At 37.3% G+C, this 21,766-nt stretch overlaps 1 protein-coding gene across 4 annotated transcripts in view; it reads left to right on the top strand.

The window, feature by feature from the left end:
* USP6NL (USP6 N-terminal like) overlaps positions 1-21,766 on the top strand; it is a 151,100-nt gene that overhangs the window by 91,431 nt on the left and 37,903 nt on the right. For all 4 annotated transcript variants that reach the window (XM_054435474.2, XM_054435477.2, XM_063669550.1 and 1 more), the window contains 2 exons: positions 8,523-8,603; positions 17,031-17,138. In XM_054435474.2, the coding sequence (XP_054291449.1) occupies positions 8,523-8,603; positions 17,031-17,138 (189 nt within the window). The remainder of the gene's footprint in view (positions 1-8,522; positions 8,604-17,030; positions 17,139-21,766) is intronic.

The following is a 21,766-nucleotide window of genomic DNA, read 5'->3' as shown; positions in this document are numbered from 1 at the left end:
GTGAAATTAGCCTCTCTGGGTAGGTAATTTTTAAAGGCTTCACAAGTGATTCTCATGTACCCCGTGGCAAATAAAGCACCATTCTAAGACCAGCAGCTCTTTGAAATGTGACTGTTCCATGAGATTTTAGTAAATTTCTTACAACAACCAAAATCATTTTCTGTGGGTCAGTATTTTAGTATTTTAAGTACTTAGAGAAGTGTTACATAGTAAACTTGTCAACATTTAAAAATCTTTCCTCATTATACATAGCAAGGAACTGGCTCCACACCCAGGCGTGCATTTGAAGTAGTGACGGACTGTTTTAAGGTTGCCAGATATCTCCCTTCTCCTCCCCACTGTTTCTGTACCGGAAAATGAACTGTAGAATGAAAGTGGGGGTATTGACTGGGATTATTATCAGTTCATGTATGTTTGATGAGGACAAGGGGCTGAATTTCAGGTAATGAAGGTGAAATTGGAATTGGAATTTGAAAAATATTTTAGAAAATCTTCCTGGGATCAAACTTTTCTGAACATCAAAACTGTAGCAAAACCTTAAGATGTAGATGAAATTGCCATTTTATGTATATAGAGAACCCTATAGGCAGACCTGCAGTTGAATTCTCTTGTGACTGCCTGGTTCTCTCTCAGTATCATAACCTAGAGGTTTCAGCAAATCAATATCTTTGTTTTAATATCTACATAATTGAATAGCAACTATGTATCAAGCACTGGCCTAGTTCTGCATAGAATGCTAGGATTAAATAAGACATAGTTTCTGCCTTGGAGAAGCTCACATCCAGTGACTACAGGAAGGTCAAGTATGACAACAGGTAGGAGATGACTGGTGGCTTGGTGGGGCCATAGTATATGTGAAATGCAGTGGTAGTGCAGGTGGAGGGGAAAGGCAGATTCTTTGTAGCTGAGGAATGACTGAGAAGGAAATAATGAGTAACGGTGAGAACTTGGTAAATGCTGCCCCTGTGAAGTTTGTGGCAGTCCACCTTGAATGGGAACATAAGGATTTGTTCCCACCCTCTGATTATGATCTCTCTTTTGGGCTGAATTAATGTAATAGATTCTTTGTAAAACTAAATATATTGACGTAAAGACAGGCAGAGATTGTCCCTTCAAGTGTTACAGTGTCATTTATTTGAGAAATCAGGAAGAGTTGGAAGATATCTTTAATGAAAGATATCCACATTTGGCAAAATAAAAATCTGGCAGTCCAGTGTTGACTTCTCTCTCCAACACTCCCCTCCCCATTTTGTGATTTCCTGGTCTAGAAAGTTTGAAAGTCTTCAGACCGGTGATTTAAATGATTCAATAAATGGGGCGGTGAAGAAAAGAAGAAATATCAGACACAGGAGGATGCATGCTTGAGGAATATTGTTTTTCAACATTTTTTATTAGTTTTTTAAGAGATGTGCCTATACAGTAAATGACCTCTTAGTGCAATTAGGCTTATAATTAATTGATTGTTTTCTCCAGAAAGTTTAATTTAATGGGGAATCACTAAAAAATGATCTATGCGTACCTTAGTAATTTATTTTAAAATAAGATATAACTTTATATTCACTTGTCAGTCTTTTATTTGGGGGTGGGGACAGGATTCAGAGGCTGTTGATTGGGTTTCCCTAAGGCCTTTTGTACGGAAACTGCACTCATATTGCATGACTTGCCTTTTACAGTTTTGGTTTCTTTAAAGTGGAATGAGAACTTAGCCACATGCAAAACAGCCTAAGGCTGGAAACCTCTTAGTTTATCAGGATTTCCCCCAAGTTCTTCAGGTTTGAGTTAAGTTCTTATGTTCAATGGTGACTGCCTAATCCTAGTAGCCAAGTTTTACCATTTCCAGGAAATGAATTAAAAAAATTTACATTTTAAAAATGGAATAAAGTCTAGAAATGATAGCCTTGCTGGTCTGCAGTCTTTATAGAGCATACACTTGAAGCATGCTCTTATTTCCATTGGGGAAGACTTGTACACTAGTGCATAGTCGGGTAATCACAGCTTTCCTTCCAGCTTTGCCAGTGTATTATTTTACATAAGGCAGTTCTCTGTTTAAAATAGGGAGAGTAGTATACAGTGCTTCCTAAGAGGATTAGTATTGGTGTTTACTAAGTGCTTTGGTTTCCCCCAAACAGGCACTTAAGCACATAAACTAACATTATATCTACTCTGTAGAGAACAGTATTAATAATGGATTATATTGTTTCTTTAAGCTTATTGATGATTTTAATAAGGAGGAATAGATATGTAAAACTATGAATTTTCGTAGATTCAGCTATCCCTTCATGTAGTGCAATCTTTTGCATGGTGTATAGAATATTGGAACCTATTTATATCAAAAAAATCTTAATTTAATGTAGTATGAAATCTTATTCAAGATACATGACTGATAGATTTTCCAGTGTCAGGGTGTTCTGTAAAAACAGACACGTTTCTTTTTGTACTTCTTGTCTTCTTCTGACCTCTGCTGGTGAGGTCTAGGCATGCCTGACTCCCATCAACTTTGTCCTCACTCACGAGTCCTAACTGAAATGAAAAACAAACTGTTAAGTTAGGGAAAAACCAAACTGTTTTTCCTACTCTCATATTTGACACAGCACAGAATACTTCTGGTTACCAAGATATGTGTTGGTTTTTCCCCAAGTGGACACCAAATTTAACTCTACAATTTAACTCAATTCTGACACTAACCAGAGTAGGCGTGGACCTCACAGGTTAAGAGCTCACTTCCATAAGATTGCCTCTCACGTCAGAAGCCAGTTGAAAGTCTCAGGTTATCACCTGTGAAGGGCTATAAATTAGAGGTTCCCACGACTTTCAGGAGGGAACTGGGGGCAGAGATCATATAGTTCTCATTATATCACAATACACATTAATGTTCAAATAGAGCCATTAAAGCATCTGAAGACTTGAATCTGAGCAAATCCCAAGATTTCTTATTCTACAAGAGAAGGCTGTGTAATATCCATCCATGCGTTGTGTGTGTGTCTAGCCTTTACTATCTGAATTACCAGCCATGCTAATAGTGGGAAGGGCCTTGGACCAGATAGAAGACAAAGCTGTGTAGATGATTCAACAAGTGATTATTGAATACTTACTATTCGGCTGGTCCTGTACAGGTTTGAAAATGTAGTCTCAGATCACTGGAGGTTGAGAGGTAACAAAGAAGATATTGGTTCCAGTTTTAATCCTTCCACCTTCTTTGCCCCAGTAGGAGAGGCCAGTTCTGACTTAGAGGCAACATCAACTTAAGACAATAGGGTATTATATCATAAACTTTAAACAGAAGTTTAGCCCTTCCCTGAAAGAAAGCTCATGGGAAGAAAAGTATACAGCAGTGTAGCATTTTCTTAGCCAGTAGAGGTAATGGAGAGATAGCAGAGGGAGTAGAGGTGGAGATGATGGCCTTTGCATTATTTTCCTTGGCTGTATGTTGCTCTGACATTCTGAGAGAAGTAGAATTTTCTTATGTCAGGGTCTTCTATACAATTTTAAAAAATGCGTTGGTGAGAAGCACATCCAGTGCCCAAAATTTAGTTTTGAACATCCTCTCCACTACAGGGAATCACAGGTTCTTGAACTGATGGCTGATTCCAGGTTGGGATAGGGAGAGTATAAGGTGGGCCAAAATCATTTTGTACCAGAACACTAAGAAATGGTAAAAGACAAATAGGGCATATCAAAAGGACAAATTTGAAGGGGAGACATTGCCACTCAGACGGGAAGTAGTCTAACCCACCTCCTAGGGGACAGTTTGAGATTCAAAAAGAATAATGATGATAATGGATTATAATCATGGAATCAAATAATTCTTTAGATTATAGTGATATTGAAAGGGGAGGAGCTAGAAAAGAAAAACATTTTAAAGTCTAAAGTTAATAATGTCATTTAATAATATAGAAGGAATGATAGAAAAAAAACCCAAACACCATTTTACCACCATCACAGTCATAACTGATTCAGGTAGGGATCATCAGTGGATGATGAGACCATTGGGTAGAGTTGTTAAGGAACATGATATGCGCCCTGTCTCAAAGTATATCACATAGATTATTCATTAGTTACAAAAGGGAATTTCTCTATTAATGGAAAAATTGGGCAAATACTAACCTTTACTGAATAATGAAACTGTAGCATCATCGCTGGACGTGGCACAGCTTGGCATCATGTGCATCTGATGTGATGTGCTGGGAGAGACAACATAACTGGGTGATAATCCTGCTGAAATCCAGAGGAGCTAATCACACAAAGCCAGATAGTGTGGCCTAGACTCTTCAAAACGTCAGTGTCATCAAAGACAAAGGCCGAGGCATTTTGGGGACATGCAAGCAAAGGCAATGCAGAATGCATGATTGGATTCCAAGTTGCCCACACCACAGAAAAAACCAGCTATAAAGAACAGTCTCGGGGCAAGTGGGGAATCTGGTGTATAGGCTGCTTATGAGGTAATAACCAGTTTTAAATTTCTTGGGTATAATGGTACTGTAATCATGTAGGATAATGTGTTTTCATTCTTAGGCAATACATACTTGAAATATTTAGGGATGAACTATTCATGTCGTGATTGTCTAATGATCAGTTCCCCCTAAAAACCTAAATAGTATAAATGAAATCTAGCAAAAGGTTAATAATCTGTGGATCTCATGAAGCATTTGTAAGTAGGTGACATACTATTCTCTCAACTTTTCTGTAGGTTTGAAATATTTCAAAATACAAATTGAGAGAACTAAGATGTTTGTGTATGAAGCCAACAGAATTATTTAATATCAGTTTCATATAGGCTGTTAACATCAGCAGCTCTGCCTTTTGGCAACACTTTGAAAAGTGTTACCCGCATGATGGAATAATTCCGTTTCTACCATTCTGCCACATACGGGATATTATTAACTTCTGGTTACTTCTGTATTACAGTGATCACATTGCTATCAGAAATAACATTCTGGTTTCAGTCTGTCTGTTCATATTCATTCTACTTCCCACCCTTCCACCTTGAGACCACAGAATGTTATTAATTCCTTCATAGGGTTCAGTTGTTTTTTCTTATGTAAATTCTGTTTAATTTTTAAATGTTTGTTTAACTTTTCTTGTATAACAACCACTGTTTTAGGTGATAAAAACATGAACATATCCAGTCTCTATAGTCAAGGAGTTCATACTTTGATAATACAATTTGGGCATTTAGGCCAACTAGAACACAGGTGTTAGGTGCTGTAACAATGATCAAAATAATTCTCATTTTATAGATGAGACAATTAAGGTACAGAAAGATTAGGTAGTTTGCCCCAAATGAAACAGTATGGGACAGAACTCAGATTTGAACCCAGGTCATCTGGGTCTTGAATCCATGCCATGGAATGCTAAGGGAACAGTTGGTTTTGCTTGGAACATGGAGCGATCTGGGAAAGGTTCCAGGCGTTGGACATTTGACCTAGGTCTTGAGAGGATGCATAGGATTTTACCAAATGATGGTGAGAAAACATGACAGGCAGACAAATAGGAAACATTTGTCATAAAGGCTGAAAATGCATTGTGTATGGGAATGACAAATAGTTCAGGGTGGCCAGATCACAGAAGTAGCAGGAGGTAGAACTGGAAGGTGAATTGGGGCCACATTCTGAAAGGCTGCTCATGTGTGCTTTGCTAAGAAATTTGAACTTTACTTCTAGAAAATGGGTAGCTATTGAAGGATTATAAACTGGGACATGTGTGAAGGGTTGTGGTAGCAGTGTGGAGGCTGGAGTGAAGACAAGGATCCCAGCAGGGAGCTTCTGTTTTCATCCAGGAACTCTGATTACCTGAACTGGGGAAGAGGACAGGATGGAAGCAGGAGACAGAACATGGACCCAGCAGAGTGTGATTTGGGGGTGGGAAGTGAGAGAGAAGGAGGACTTAGTGGGTAGTGATGCTGTTAGTTCATGTCAGGGACAGGAGGGTACTAGCAGCATGTTTGGGAAAATAGTTTCAGATATGTCGACTTTAAAGTCTCTGTCGAACTTGAAGTGGAGTTTCTAATATACTATTATATTCCAGTTTTGTCTTAATGTGGTTGAGTCTATGGCAAGATGACATTCCTTAGCTTATTTTTTGGGGGCATTTAAGTTCACATTTGTCACATATGAATATGTTTTCAGTTACTTCTTCAAAACAGTTGCTAGAATAGTTAGCTTCTGCATCTTTGGTTAGAAAGTATATTTCATCTATGATCATGATTGGGGGAAAGAGACTTTCTTGTGCATTCAAGTTTGGTATTGTTGAATGGACAGCGTTGTGGAGTTAACACTTAAACTTGATTGAATACTGATACATAATTTTAGGATCCTATAGCTTCCCGAGGTGTGTGTGTGTGTGTGTGTGTGTGTGTGTGTATAATATATATTATTTTATTTTATTTTTTTGCTGTAGGGAAAAGCATACTTAATGATCCTTAAATTTTTTGTATGTGCATGTGTGTGGTTTGTTCTTGTGGTGTGGGAATGTATAGCATTTAAAATAATCTGTATATATGATAAGCATTAGAATGCAAAAGTGTGCCTTTAAAAAAATGACTACTTCCTAAAGTGATTCATTGATAATTCATGGTCATAAAAATGAAAGATAGCAAGAGACCTGCTAGATCTCAACAGGGTTGTTCCTGGCAAAGTGTATGTTATTATACTCTTGGGTTGGCTTGAATTATTTGGTGTTTTCCTGTTGGTGGAAAAAAGGATTATGCTTTGAAGAAGTCAGGGGAAAGTGCAGAAGAACAAAAAATACCAAATGGCAATTTAGATCAATCTTAATTTTTCACAGCTTGGCCTTCTCTAAAGTCACATTTAGCAGAAACATTAATTAGATTTCAGTGCCCCACTGAGTTTTAAAATTAAACATATTTCTGGAACCATCTGCAACATTTTATCACTAATAATATAATGAGGAATATACTTAGCCTTTTGAAAAATGTGAATTATAAAAGAATATCTTTTGCTCATGAGTGCTCATGTTTTATTGTGAGAAACCCATCAAAAATTTTAAAAAGAGTTAGGTAATTTGAGAGTTTTAAGAATATGCCTAAAATTGAAATTCTATGAAAATATTCTCATTGGTGAGATACTTTTCCTAAATTCAGGATTTTCTTTGGAATTTTATGTACTTTTAGGTCTAAAAATAGTGGTGGTGAGGCATATATGCCATCTGCCAGCATAATGTCTGCCTATTTGAGGCTGGATTGCAGACAGTCAGTAAGGAGCTGCTGCTTCCATCCAGGAATGGTGATTGCCTGAACTAGGGCAGAGGACAGGATGGGAGCCAGAGATGTGGTGGCTCAGAGTGTACGTCCTGGAGCCAGGCTGCCTGGCTTTGAATCTGTCTTCTACCACTTACGAGAGGGGTGACTTGGGACAAGTCCCTTAAGCCCTTTGTGCCTCTGTTTCCTCATTGTAAAATGGTGACAATCATACCTACCTCGTGGGGTTGCAGTGAGCATGCATCCTTGAGTAGAAAATGTATCCTCAGAATGATTTTCTTTTCTCAGTAGACTTGTATTTCCATTGCTTTTTATTCATATACTTACTACACTCATGGGCCCAGGTACTTAGGAAAAAATATTCCTTCTCCTGGAAAACAAAGCAGTGAAGAGCGAGCATTTTCCGTCTCACTTTCCCCATTCCGCAGCCTTGCCCCTGAATTTCACTTGAGTGGGCACGCAAGAGACTTCTCCCAACTTTTGCAGCCTGGTGTCCTGATGCTTTTTTGTAAACCCTTTGGAGCTGCCGTCAGCCCCTGCTGTCTCAGAAATACACGCATTCTCAAGGCTTCCTGGAGCATTCTTTCCCACATTGCATTTGATTAAAAAAAAAACAAACCCTAATAATCTCTCTGTTCCTCATTTTGGGATCATTTTCTCTGGCATGTGTAGGTGGATTTGACTGCCCCTTCTGCTGTGGCCCTTCCTGCCTATGCCAGTGCCTGCCACAGCGCAGTGTGTTCCTTGTCCATTGTCCTTAGCACCTGCTCACATTTCCTTAGGGCAGCAACTAGTAGTTATTTATTTTTTTTTTTTTTAATAGTTTTCCTCTAGCATAAGGCTACTTATGCATTAATCTTTCCATTAAATAAATAAACAGCCACTTTTACTTTAAAAAACTCTAGCTAAAAACAGCAATATACTAGAATTCAGTAAAATAAGAAAGAAGAGAATTAAATTTCGAAGTAGTGTTTTTGTTGCTTTGTAAAATATTTCAAAATATTTTTAAAAATTTTGTTTAAATTTGTAGAATACACAATATTTTGGTTACTTTTAAAGTCTTGGAAAATTTAAATAATATCTTTATCTTTTTACCTAGGTAGAGCATTTCCTGTTAATCTTAACTTTAGCTATGGACTAGTATTGATACAGTTCTGATATTATCCAACTTTTTACAAGTTGGGATATCTGCTAATGTAGCATAACTTTTTTAGTTCTTTTTTTAGCAGCATTTTCTTTGAAGTTTTTTATAACTCATAAGTAAAGAAACGAACAACAATAACAATGAATTTCAATTTTATTTTAGCAAAAGCACCTGGAAATTGAAAGAACTACCAAATGGCTGAAAATGCTGAAAGGATGGGAAAAATACAAGAACACTGAAAAGGTAATTTAAAATCATGTTATTTCCATATGAAACTATATAAACTCAATGTGGATTTTCCTAGTAGAAGTTCTTCTTTAATTATAAGAGTGTTACATTCATATTTGGTTTAAAATTTTGGTTTAATTTAGCAGTATGCCTCGAATTAGGAGTTTTTATATTGTAAGTAACATAATACCCGATTCAGGTTGGTTTCAACATTTAAGTCTGTATTGGATGGTTCAGAGGTGGGATGGGTTTCAGGAGTGATTTAATTCAGCTGCTTAATGAAGTTGCCTGTGCCATAGTTTCTTCCATCTCTTCTCTGCCTTCTGCACTGTCAGCCCCATCTTGAGGTTGGCTTCCCTTTGAGGTCAGAATCACTGGAGCAGTTCTGGGCTTTATATCCACTGGTCATACTGCTCAGAAGGAGAGAGGGCTGGCCTTTGAAAGCATTCCCTCAAGCAGGAGTAATCTCCTTTTTCAAAAGCTTCTAGAAAACCTCCCCGTTAATGTTTTTGCCTTGCGTTGAGTTTGTGCTAAGTTAATTAGAGAAAAATACATACATATATTAATATCACCATGCGTCTCATCAGAAAAGTCTTTAAACAGTGAGAAGATGTCAAGCTCCTGGTGGTAGAAGTTTTCCAAAGCTGTAAGTTTTATTTGAAAGGTCAGATATCATCAGTGGCAATAAATACTGTATCAGTTATCTTCCTTCAAGTGACAGGCTCATTTAAGATATTTTTGAGAAAATGTCTGCCAAATACCCAGTGCTTGAGTGGCAGTTGCTTATTCTTTCAAGTAGTAACAGTGGTTTGTGAAAATGTTCATGATTCAAAGAATTTCATCATAAGCGCTTTTTCTCGAGACAATCATTGCACTTGGTTGTACAGCACAGAGCTCCGTATGCACTTCCCGTTTCATCACTACTCGTTATGTTAATAAGACCTCTATCAAAGGTTGACATTTAATCAAGTTAACACTTTTTACTGCTTCGTCGAGGGCATTCTTAAGTTAAACTGACTTTTTAAAACACAGAGTGAGGAATCACTGATTCCACAGTACAGCACTACTGCTGCCTTGATTAGTGCCAAGAGCCAGTAGTTTTACCACCATAGCTTTTCTATCATCAGTGCAAAAGTTTTGCCATAGCTTTTTTATGATGGGTGCAAAAGTCAGCACTGTAAAAAGAAATAGTTTTATTATGAAAATCGTTTTGGTTTCATGGGCCGTATTTTGAGAACCACTGACATCTAAGCCTCAGTTTCCTCATCTGCAGAATGGAGATAATAGTGGCCCATTTCAAAGGGACAAAGATTTCATGATTTAATGCATGTAAAGCACTTAGCATTGTACCTTACATAGAATAAGCATTCAGTAAATGTTAACTACCCCTATTAATTTCTTGAAGGAAGGCTGAACAATAAAAACATTTTAAAGGAAAAAAAGAAATCTTACTTAGTCCTACTAGCAAAACACAACTGAGTTAACTGTTGGGAGTTTTGTCCATTCCTCACACTTTTTTCAGTGTAATCCTTTCTTTTCCCGTTTTGTATAGATACAGATTGTCTTATGTAAACATTTGCCGATAAGAATTCCAGGGAGCATGAGTTTCTTGGGTTCTACTAGTCCACAGAAGCAGTAGTATAGCCTGATGGTGAAGAGGCAGATTCTAGAGGCAGACTATCATAGGTCAAACGCCAGCTCTGCCACTTACTAGCCACATGACCTTGGGAAAGGCATTTAACTTTTTTCTGCTGTACTACCTACCCCATTAGGCTTGTTGTGAGGATTAAATAAGTTAGTTGATGTAAAGCATAGAATAGTGCCAGGCACTTAGTATGCAGTCAGTATGTGTTGCTTATTATTAAATGAGGAAAGGGCTCTCTGGTTAAATAAAGTTGGGAAAACCTGAGCTAAACAAAAGTAAGCAAGATTTCTTTCTTTACTGTAGGATTATTTAGTCTTTAATATGAGGTATGAATTTTTAAGAGGGATCTTAAATCACATGAAACTTACTTAACCATGGGAATCTTTTTGACGTGGGTGTCTTACAGAGCTAATGAGCTTTTTCTTTTTGAGCATACTAAATATCCTTAGTCAGGCTCTTATATTACTTTATTTTCATCAGGGGTGAGTTCATTTGGGGTTGTTGATTTTATTAACTGTCTGTTTTAGCATTAGGTTTAGAACTCAAGATGTTTTTAAGAGGACACAGTTCAAAGTAGAATATTAGTTACAACATCTATTCTCTTGTTTAATATTCTGCAGTCTCAGATTGGCCTACATTTGACGACTACTTTACATCTTTGTGGAAAGATTGCTCAAGTGGTAATTACAGGGTAGATTTCAATGCATTGCACCTATCCTTTAATCTCACATTCATTCTAATAAAATATTTGTAGAATTATATGGCTTTATGTTATTCTTTGGTATACATATGCCTATGAAAGTATGTAAGCCTCTCTAAAAACGAGCAATTCTACTAGGCTATTATTCTGACAGCAACTCTGGCTAATGCAGTTCACATTAAGAGAGATTTTAGCAGTGCCATTTCTTTGAAGTATAATTTTGAAGCACTCTCTGATAACTGTAATGCTAGAATCATTTGATGATATATATGGCCCAATTTGGTGTGAAACAGAATGAACCTTCTAAAAGAATTACTGCTTTCAATTCACACCTAGTTTTAAATTGCATTCAAGTAAAAAAACAAGCATTTTTTTTTCTTGTCTTTCAAGGAGAAGTATGTTTTCTCTCCACAGATTCCTTACTTATATAATAGTAATACAGAGAAATTCTAAAAATATTTGAAATAAAAATATAGCCCTGGTAGGGAATATTTGGATTTTTGGAACCCAAGCTTTAATGAAAAAAAAAAAAAAAAAAAATTCCGTTAAGGTTGTTTGTGTTGCCTCTGTTCTCACAGTGACTGCCTCCCTATGTACAGTAGTATTGTAAATTTTTTTGTTTTTTTGAGAGACACGGTCTCTGTTGCCCAGGCTGGGGTGCAGTTGTGCAATTATAGTTCTCTGCAGCCTGCAACTCCTGGGCTTAAGTGATTGTCCTGCCTCAGCTTCCCAAGTAGCTGGGACTGTAGGCAAGCACCACCATGCCTGCTAATTAAAAAAATTTTTTTTTTTTTTTCTAGAGACAAGGTCTTGCTATGTTGCCCAGGCTGGTCTCGAATTCCTGGAGTCAGATGATTCTCCTGCCTCAGCCTCCAAAAGCATTGGGATTACAGACATGAGCCACTGTGCCCAGCCTGTATTTTAAAAATATAGTCTATGAAGTGAAGTTATCTCTGTTAAGTGGAGACCATTGTGATTTAACTGGTCATGATATACTTGTGTCTAAGCTATGTCACAGCAAAGTGCCTTCTACAAATACACATATTTTTTTGTTGGTCAAATAATTGAATGGACCTTTCAGACCATATTAGCCATTTTTTTTTTTAACTTAACTGACTGGAAAATGGAGGCATATTGCTTAGAAATAAATTTCTTAAGGTCACACAGCTTGTTAGCAACAAGCAAAAGAATGTCCAGACTTAGAGCTCATTTAACTGTGCCATCTTTTATGCCAGTTTTCCCTTTTGGTGTCTGTCAGGGAACTAGAATGTAGTTATAAAACACAGTAGGGCCTTGTGGATGGTTTAAAACTTTTTTAGATGCAGATTTGGGAGACCTGTTGCTGTTTGAAGGCAGAAACAAAGGAGCCAGTGGAGCAGGGATGATTAGAGAAAATGGAGAGGCAGTAAAAGGCATAAGCAGCTTGAGTGAGCCTCTGTTTCATGGCACACACTCACGCAAAACTCAGCCAGACTTGCTGGGCTGAAAAGTTTACTCACTGGCAGTCATAATGATGTGGATTGCACACTTGTCACTGTTTGAATCACCAAGGTTTAGAAAAAGGTACTGAAAACATTAGTCATTTGTTGGATTTTTTTTTTAAGTCAATAGATTTTTAAATGTTTCTGTGGGACTACTGTAGACTTTTTAAAGATTTTATGTATCATATCTATGAAACAAATTTGTAGAAGAATCTTAAAGGTGATACTTTTAAAATTGGAATACTGAAATGTTACAATTCAATATGTAGAAGTTCTTTATCATGGTTGTTAAGAGTATGGATTCTGAAGTCAGATTCAGACTGAATTTGAGTTCTTATAACACAGTTTCTTTTGAGCTAGTTACCTAACCTTTCTATGTCCTAATTTTTTCATTTGTGAAATGGATATGTTAATAATAGTACGTACCTTTTTAGGGATGAGGTAATATTACAATGAATAAATTAATTTAGAAACACATAGCATAGTGTCAGCTCATAATAAATAATCAGAAAGTGTTCTTTAACTATTGTTATTATTACTGTTGGACTCATCATTATCCATATCCCTGCTTCCACCCCCACTTTTCCCTTCCTGGCACATTCCTATTCAGTATTGAGTTTATTGTCATTTTCTCTAAAGGAAATCTTTTCCATCTCTCACACAGGATTAGTTCCTCCTTTCTTCTGTTATCTCTAAGATAAGCTCAGGATGACAGTCCCTGTGTTGGACCCATAAGAAGTGACCCTCACAGCAGATGCATGGTGCTCACCCCAGCAACTTTGTCCCTAACCCTTTTCTAGTTCTCTCTTAGAATTGTATGTATCCTTTTGTAGAAGGGGTAGCCACTCCCTGATCGCTTCTCTCACAGATCCAGACAGTGTGGTGCCCACCATCCTTCTTTTACCAGTCTGGCTCACTGGGGAGTCTGTCTGTACCACCACCTCCCCTGTCAGGGTGTGATGCTCAGCACTGTTAGCAGTTCATGTGTGTGACTGTATTTTATGATAAAGGATTCTCTGTTTAAGTTATCATTATCAGCTTACGTATTTCTCTTCCCAGTACACTGTGAGCTCCACATATCTTTTTCATGTTTGTAGCCACAGGACCTCATAAGCGTTGGCCACAAAGCAGGCATTCATTACAAGTTATCATTTTAGAATGAATGAATGATGTTCGTTTATGAGTTGAGGACAACCAGCTATCACTTTTTACTGATAAATTCTGCCACTTTAATAAAGCGGTAATTTTTAGAAGACAGTGTGATTTGGCAGAAAGTCCCCGAATTTGTAGTAAGAAGGTGGAACATTTTGACCTAGGGCAGATACTTTTCTTCTGTATCTTGTTTTACTTACATTTTAAGTGGAAACCACCCGCTGAACCTACATTTTGGGGCTGACGTAGAAAAGATGAAATGCCACTTTGTCAGTTGAAGGATTATCAACAACTGTAAACTGGACTATTGTTCTGGGGAATAAGCAAATTTCATCCAAACTGTTGTGTTTGGAGGTAATTCCTACTTTGTTTTATAAAGTTTGTAAAACTTCTATGATAGTTGAAAATTTGTGAAGAAAGATGTGTAACTGTAATAAGTTAGTCTGTCATGTAACAGTACAAGTATTTGAAAAACAGCATAATTAGAAAATTTTTATTTTAGGGTCTTATAATTTAATTCTTTTTCTGCTCTATGTGATTTTGTGTCCATGTTTTGTTTTGTCACCTCCTACTGCTTGGATTCCAAAGACATCGTTTTTATATTCCTTTTGAGTTTTTGGTGTAATTATATTATCATTATTTTAGTGCTTTCTGCTCTTGAGCTTCCTTGATACTTTCCTGTTCGCTATTCCATGTATTTTAGTAAGTCCAGCTGGGCAAAACCATGGGCCGTGGTCATTGTTTTTTACGAACTGTAAAATCAGTCTTCTTTTATAACATCTTGTGCTTGCTTTTGGGCAAGTTATTTAACCTCTTTGTGATTCACTTTCTACATTGGTAAAATTGAGTTGTTGGCATAATTAAAGTTATAGAATTGTTGGTATAATTAAATGAGGTAAATATCCATAAATAGCTTGAAGGGAAGAGATAAAATAAAACAGTTTAACTAAATAGTTTCTTATTTAAATAGTTGTTAAATAGTTTCTAATAGTTGTTAAATAGTTTCTTAAAATAGTTTCCTGTGCATGGTAAATGCTCAGTAATTTGGGTTAATTGTTGCCATGGATGATGATAATGACACTGTATCAATGTTTCTTTCTTAACCTTTCCCATATGTACCTGATTTTTAATTTTAGCTCTGTACTAGTATGGGGACCATTAATTTTTTATTTCCACCCCCAAATTTCCTACTTTTTAATGTAATCACAGCAATTTGATGGAGTTTTTTTCCCCTAAATGTAGATTTAACTTTAAGATAAATGATGTACAGTAACATATGTACAATTATTGAGTACAGAATTGAGCAACAGCAACAAAATAATGTCTGAAGCCTTTCAAGTAATATAGCTTAAGAAATAAGTGTCAGAGCGCTTATGTTACTCATTAAAAATGTCATTATTTTACTTGTTCGGGTCCACTGAAGTCAGTCATATTACGCTTTCCTATTAAAATTTTACTTTTAGCATTTGCAGTGATTTCTACACTTTCTGTTACTCAAATCAGTTGTCTGCAGTACGACATCTTTACTCTAGAAATTTAGAAGATAATTTGAAGTGACTTTTTGTGGATAATATTACTTTAAAATCACAGTTTACTGTAATTGTGAAGTGGTATAGATCATAACTTCCTTTGGGAAAACAAGTCTTAAATTCACTTGTTTTTAACCACACTCAGTTTGTCGAGCATGTTGCAAATGTTGCCAGTCTAGTTTTATCGTCAACATGAAGCCTTTCTGTACATATTCCTCCAGTTAAAGTGATCGCATGGGATTAAAATTTCTATGACTGTAGTCACTATCTACTGAAATTTCAAATTTGAGGCATACTATATTTATACCGAAAGAACAAAACAAATTTCGTAAGTCATTATTTGAATCAACCTTACAGTATTCACTGTTTTATAATAAAAGTTGTTCGACTTTGTCACTCACCTTCAAGCACATGATCAAAGTTTCTTAAAGCTGCTTTATGACTTAGTCACTAAAGCTTTAGTTTAAAAAAGTCTCAGTAGTGTAATAGTTAAAGCCTTGTGTACTGCTTATTGTAGCTCTTCAATATTTCAATTATTAGAACTGGCATCTTATTTTCTGAACCATAACATTCAAGTATATTACGATGATAATAGTACTAGTTCTTACCTGAAGGGCTTCTGCTATAATTTATTTAATTATTTCCCTGTTTGGACATTTATTTTTAAGTTTCAAAGTGTTATGCACAACATTATGATGACCGTAATAGGTTTTATGTTATTTTGAGTAATTAGACTTGAGGAAAAAATTAATTACAAGAAGACAGAGGAGGTGTATTGAAGTTAAGATTCTTAGGGCAATAGCAGTACACTTTCAAGGATGGAGGGAGTTGATGATACAAATGTTTCTTTTCTTTTCTTTTCTTTTCTTTTTTGTTTTTTGAGATGGAGTCTCCTCACTCTGTCGCCCAGGATGGAGTGCAGTGGCGCAATCTCGGCTCACTGCAAGCTCCACCTCCCGGGTTCACGCCATTCTCCTGCCTCAGCCTCCCGAGTAGCTGGGACTACAGGCACCCACCACCACGCCCGGCTAATTTTTTTGTATTTTTAGTAGAGACGGAGTTTCACTGTGTTAGCCAGGATGGTCTCGATCTCCTGACCTTGTGATCCGCCCACCTCAGCCTCCCAAAGTGCTGGGATTACAGGCGTGAGCCACTGCGCCCGGCCGATGATACCAATGTTTCATGCCTAATTTCATTCAAAAGTGTTGTCTTCCCTTGATGAAGATTTATCGTTGTTTTTGTCTTATCAGATAGCATCAATGTCATTTAAGAAAAAGAAAAAAGTTTTCCTGAAGAAATAGCAAGAACTGAAAAGAGGAGAGAAAAGAAGGAGAAAGGGCAGGGGAGGGGAAATGAGAGTGAGAAAGAGAGAACACTGAAGATTGCCAGTAGGATTAACTGGAGTTTTCAGATAGATGAGGCAAAACTTGGTATCTTCTGAGAGACCAGTGAGAAGGTGGCAGGAAAGAGATTAGGAGTTAGCACTCTACAATCCATGAGGATATTTTGGGGACAAGGCAACCTTTTTGCTGTTTGGAGCATCTTTTAGGTGTGTGGGATAAAAGGAAGAAAGTGTGTAAGAAGTTAATTATACCATCAGGGAATGTGTAAATCAGATGTTCACACCTTTAAAAAGAGCACTGACTGCTTTCGTGCCACTTAAGGGACCCTTCCGTAATGGCCTGAACATGCTAATGCATTGGGCATTCTTAACAATTTCTTGTTATACTCTCTCCTTCTTTGTCTCTGTGTCTCCCTGTTAGAATCTTAAAAATAGAGATGACAGTATCTCCATGTGCCATGTTGAAATGTATTAATTAATTGCCATAGATGCTTTGAAAATACAATGCTAACAAATATTAGCAAGATTAACCGTAGAGACTAGTCTAAGTTTTTTTCAGTTTGTAACCTTCAGTTTCTTTTTCTTTTAATAAGTTTCATAGGCGAATTTACAAAGGAATACCACTCCAGCTCAGAGGTGAAGTCTGGGCCCTCCTTCTTGAGATCCCTAAAATGAAAGAAGAAACAAGGGACCTGTATAGTGTGAGTGGCTAAAGCTAACTTGTTATTTTGAAATTAAAAAGTAAGATCCATTTCTTTTAGCATTCAAGGTGACATAAGATATTCATATGATCACTTAAAATTACATTAAAATTCTATCGCATTGGAGGTTTTGGAGGTCTGTTTGTTTTCTTGATTGCAAAAATACTTTTTAAATTTTAAATAGATACTTCAGTAAAAATGTTATTGTCTGTATCAGTAAGTATGAAGTGCTTTTCAAATACATAAATGATCAATTAAAGTAATTAAATGATCAATGTTGGGACATGGTTGCATGGAAAATGGACTAACACCTAATTATAGCTGCTTGTTTGCCACATGGTGTTAATAGAGAGATTTGTGGTATCACTTTGAGAGTTCGTGGGAAACAGCAGCAGAATTCAGTTTAACCAACACCTGCTGTGTACGATTCTTTTCTTCTAGCATGAAAAAAAGATGACTTTGCCCCAAGATTATTAGGGTGTCTCTAGGTTTTATTATTTATTAATAAAAAGTTAAACTTTTGACTGAGTAATAATTTTTTTCTTAAATTAGGTGCTTTAAATGTATCTCCTTGTCATCTCGTAGCTATACCCTTTCTGAACCTAAATTTTCTATTAACCTTTGAAAGGAGTAAGAGATTTACATCTAAGAATCTTAGACCCATAGATTTTGAAATATGTTCCTTAGAAAATATGTACAAAAAAATTAATGTGGAATAAATGGGAAAAAATAAAAATTGCTGTTTTTTTGGGGGGAGTCAACACTTTTTTTTCTTCAACTTTTATTTTAAGTTCAGGGGTACACATGTGCAGGACGTGCAGATTTGTTACATAGGTAAATATGTGCCGTGCCATGGTGGTTTGCTGCATAGATCATCCCATCACCTAGGTATTAAGCCTTAGCACCCATTGGCTATTCTTCCTGATGCTCTCCCTCCCTCCCACCTCCACCCCTCGCTGACAGGCCCCACCTGATGCTCTCCCTCCCACCTCCACCCCTTGCTGACAGGCCGCACTATGTTTTATTCCTCCTCGTGTACCCGTGTAGTCTCATTATTCAGCTCCCACTTATAAGTGAGAACATGCAGTATTTGGTTTTCTGTTCTTGCATTAGTTTGCTGAGGATAATGGCTTCCAACTCCATCCATGTCCCGGCAAAGGACATGATATCTGAGAGAACATAATATGAAATATAACCCCAGCACCTAGTACAGTGTGCCTAGCATATGGTAGGTGCTCTGTTAGTATTTGTTTAAATAATGAAAGTAGAAAATGAAAGAAAAAGCACTTTATTTACATGCTGTATTCATTTCCTAGGGCTGCTGTAACCAAGTACCACAAACTAAGTGGCCTAAAACAATAGAACTCTCTCTCTCACAGTTCTTGAGGACAGAAGTCTAAAATTAAGGTGTCAGCAGGACAACACTTTCTCTCAGGGCTCTAGGGAGGCATCCTTCCTGGCCTCTTCCAGCCTCTGGTGGTGGCCTGCCATCCTTAGTGCATTTAGGCATCGCTCCATCCCTGTCTTCCTTATCACCTGGCTATCCTCCCTCCTGTGAATGTGTGTCTGTCTTTCCTGATAGGGACAATAGTTATTGCATGTAGGGTCCACCCTCATCCAGGATGACCTCATCTTAACTTGATTACCCTGGCAGAGGCCCCATTTCCAGATGAGGTCACAGTCACAGGTTCTTGGTGGACATGAGTTTTGGAGGGACACTATTCATCCCAGCTTGCCTGCTAATAGGACTCTAGTTTTCAGTTATATTTTAGACTTTTTCTATGTAGAATAAAATGATCAGATGGCCAATTAATACAAGAGAACCATTTAGTAAAAACTGACAGCGACTACAACAAAAGAATGACTTGTCTGCCAGTACCTTCAAGCCTATAATTTTCAGCACTGTCATCAATATTATTTTTACTATTCGAGTTTCCCCCAGCATCATTACTTAGCCAACTTTTTTTTCCTTTCTCATCCACTCTTTCTGTCTCTCTCCACACATCCTCCACGAACTGGAACTTCAGTAGGACTAAAACTACAACCTTCTCTTAATCTGCCGAGACTTTTCTCAGATGGGTGAAATTATTTGGACCCAGCATATTATCAGCATTCAGTCCTTCAAGTTCCCCTGGTGGCCTGTTTGTCCTTTCTTGTCCCCATAAAGCTCTGTGGGTGGTATTGAAGAACATATGAAGATGAATAGGTACAGTGGCAAGAATCTTTTCTTCTAGGTTGGAGGAGACATGGTTGCATAGAAATATTTAATAATAGTCTGTGATAAATACTCTAAAAGTAGGAGTTGAAAAGAGGGTAAGAAAAGAAATCACCTTTATGGTCCAGGAAGACTTCATGAAGTAGGAGGTGTCTTGGTGGGGCTTTGTTTCCCACAGGAAGGAAAAAGATTGGTGAATTTCAAAGCACATTGCAGAGACCTTCCATGATCTCCTCCAATTTGGGTGTGATTAGTTTTAACTTGAAGCTTCATATTGCCGTATTTTAAAATAAAGTACCTACTTTACCATGAGGAGAGCTGACATAGTTTGAATACTTTTATGTCTAAGTGCTCTATGGGAATTACCTCATTTAGTTCCTGCAACCATGCCAAGATGCAGGTTTTGTCATTGTTATATCTTTCTTACACATGAGGAAACTGAGCTTAGCAAGGCTAAGTGACTTTTCACCCTAAGGTTAGCAAGTGGCAGGGGTAGGATTTACTATCCAAGCTGTCTTGGCTGCTCTCATCTAATATGTTTTCCTCTTCTTTTATCTCATTTTTATTTTTCTCTCTTGCATTTAGCAGTGTACCTTACAGATGGTATAGGATCAGACCGTAGTGGAAAACAGCCTCATCCACAGCCTTAGTGTGGCTCAGTAATCTCGTAGGCCAAACTCACAATGATAATCCTAATTTTTTTTTTTTTTTTGAGACAGAGTGTCACTCTGTTGCCCAGGCTGGAGTGCAGTGGTGTGATCTCGGCTCACTGCAGCCTCAACCTCCTAGGTTCAAGCAGTTCTCTGCTTCAGCCTACCGAGTAGCTGGGATTACAGGTGCCTGCCACCATGCCCGGCTAATTTTTCTATTTTTAGTAGAGATGGGGTTTCACCATGCTGGCCAGGCTAGTCTTGAACTCCCTGACCTCGTGATCCACCCGCCTTGGCCTCCCAAAGTGCTGGGATTACAGGCGTGAGCCACTGTGCCTGGCCAATAATGCTAATTTTTTATCTAAATGCTTCCCACTGTACTTCTGCCCTCAGGTTTATGGGCTCATTGGATCCCATTTTTTAAAATATTTATTTTTATATTACTGTGACGCTCGTGGATCTCAACCCACCTAATCTCAAAGGTAACTGTAGAAATTGTTTACCTCTTTTCATTCAGGAGTAAAAAATATGTTTGATTCCTGCATTCCATGCATTAGCTTATAAACATTTTAGGACATAAATAATATTTCTGACCTATTATTTTTTACATACTTACCCGGGCTTTTCTTCCATCATGAGGCCTTTTTTATGATGGATTTTCTTGTCATCTGGAGGAACTGATACTATAGATGCATTTGGGTCTTTTCTGCCTTCCTATTAACTTTTATTTTAAGGCATTTTATTTTATCATGTCTTGTCAAACATTTTCTTCCTGTGTTTTGACATCTCATCTTTTACAAGGAAGCCTGCAGAACAACAATTGAAACCTCTTTACTTGCCCATTATCTTTTTTTTTCTTTCTTTTTTTTTTTGAGACTGAGTCTCACTCTTGTTGCCCAGGCTGGAGTGCAGTGGTGCGATCTCGGCTCACTGCAAGCTCCGCCTCCCGGGTTCACACCATTCTCCTGCCTCAGCCTCCTGAGTAGCTGGGACTACAGGCGCCCGCCACCATGCCCGGTTATTATTTTTTTTTCACATTTTAGTAGGGACAGGGTTTCACCATGTTAGCCAGGATGGTCTCCATCTCCTGACCTTGTGATCCCCCCCACCTCACCCTCCCAAAGTGCTGGGATTACAAGCGTGAGCCACTGTGCCTGGCCTTGCCCATTATCTTTTTAAAAAAAAAAAAAAAAAAAGATGGAAGAGAACAAATATGTACAGATTTATTTTTCAAGCTAAATTTTTATAATATCTTCTGAACCACCTTTTTCAGAAATAATATACAATAATATTTTAGTGGCCATATGAATCTAATACAATACTCTAAATGTCTTCCTCTGTCTTGAGAATTCTGAAACATACTGTGGCTGCTCTTCCTGTTTTAAAAAGCTGCAGAAGCCCCTTCTCCAAGCTTCAGTACACAAAAATACACAGACTCATAAAACACTTAACATACACATACTTATTCTAGACATGCCCAAATAGCCTCATTCTAGACATGCCCAGATAGCCTCATTCTAGACATACCCAGATAACCTCATTCTAGACATGCCCAGATAGCCTTCTTTCCACTTTTAGCTGAAGTCGGGAACAGTTATGTTTATATATATATTTATTGAAATTGATTCAAGCAGAAGTCCGTATTACCAGTACATGGTAAATGGGTCAATATAACATATGTATATAAATTCTTATTTATATTAAACATGGTTAAATTTTAATCTCCCATCTGTTTAAACATGGGAGATTCAACATACTCATTT

This window comes from Pongo pygmaeus, chromosome 8 (genome assembly GCF_028885625.2).
Source record: "Pongo pygmaeus isolate AG05252 chromosome 8, NHGRI_mPonPyg2-v2.0_pri, whole genome shotgun sequence".
Classification (NCBI taxonomy): domain Eukaryota; kingdom Metazoa; phylum Chordata; class Mammalia; order Primates; family Hominidae; genus Pongo; species Pongo pygmaeus.
The sequence above is the reverse complement of the archived record's forward strand: the minus strand, read 5'-3'. Positions and strand labels throughout refer to the sequence as shown.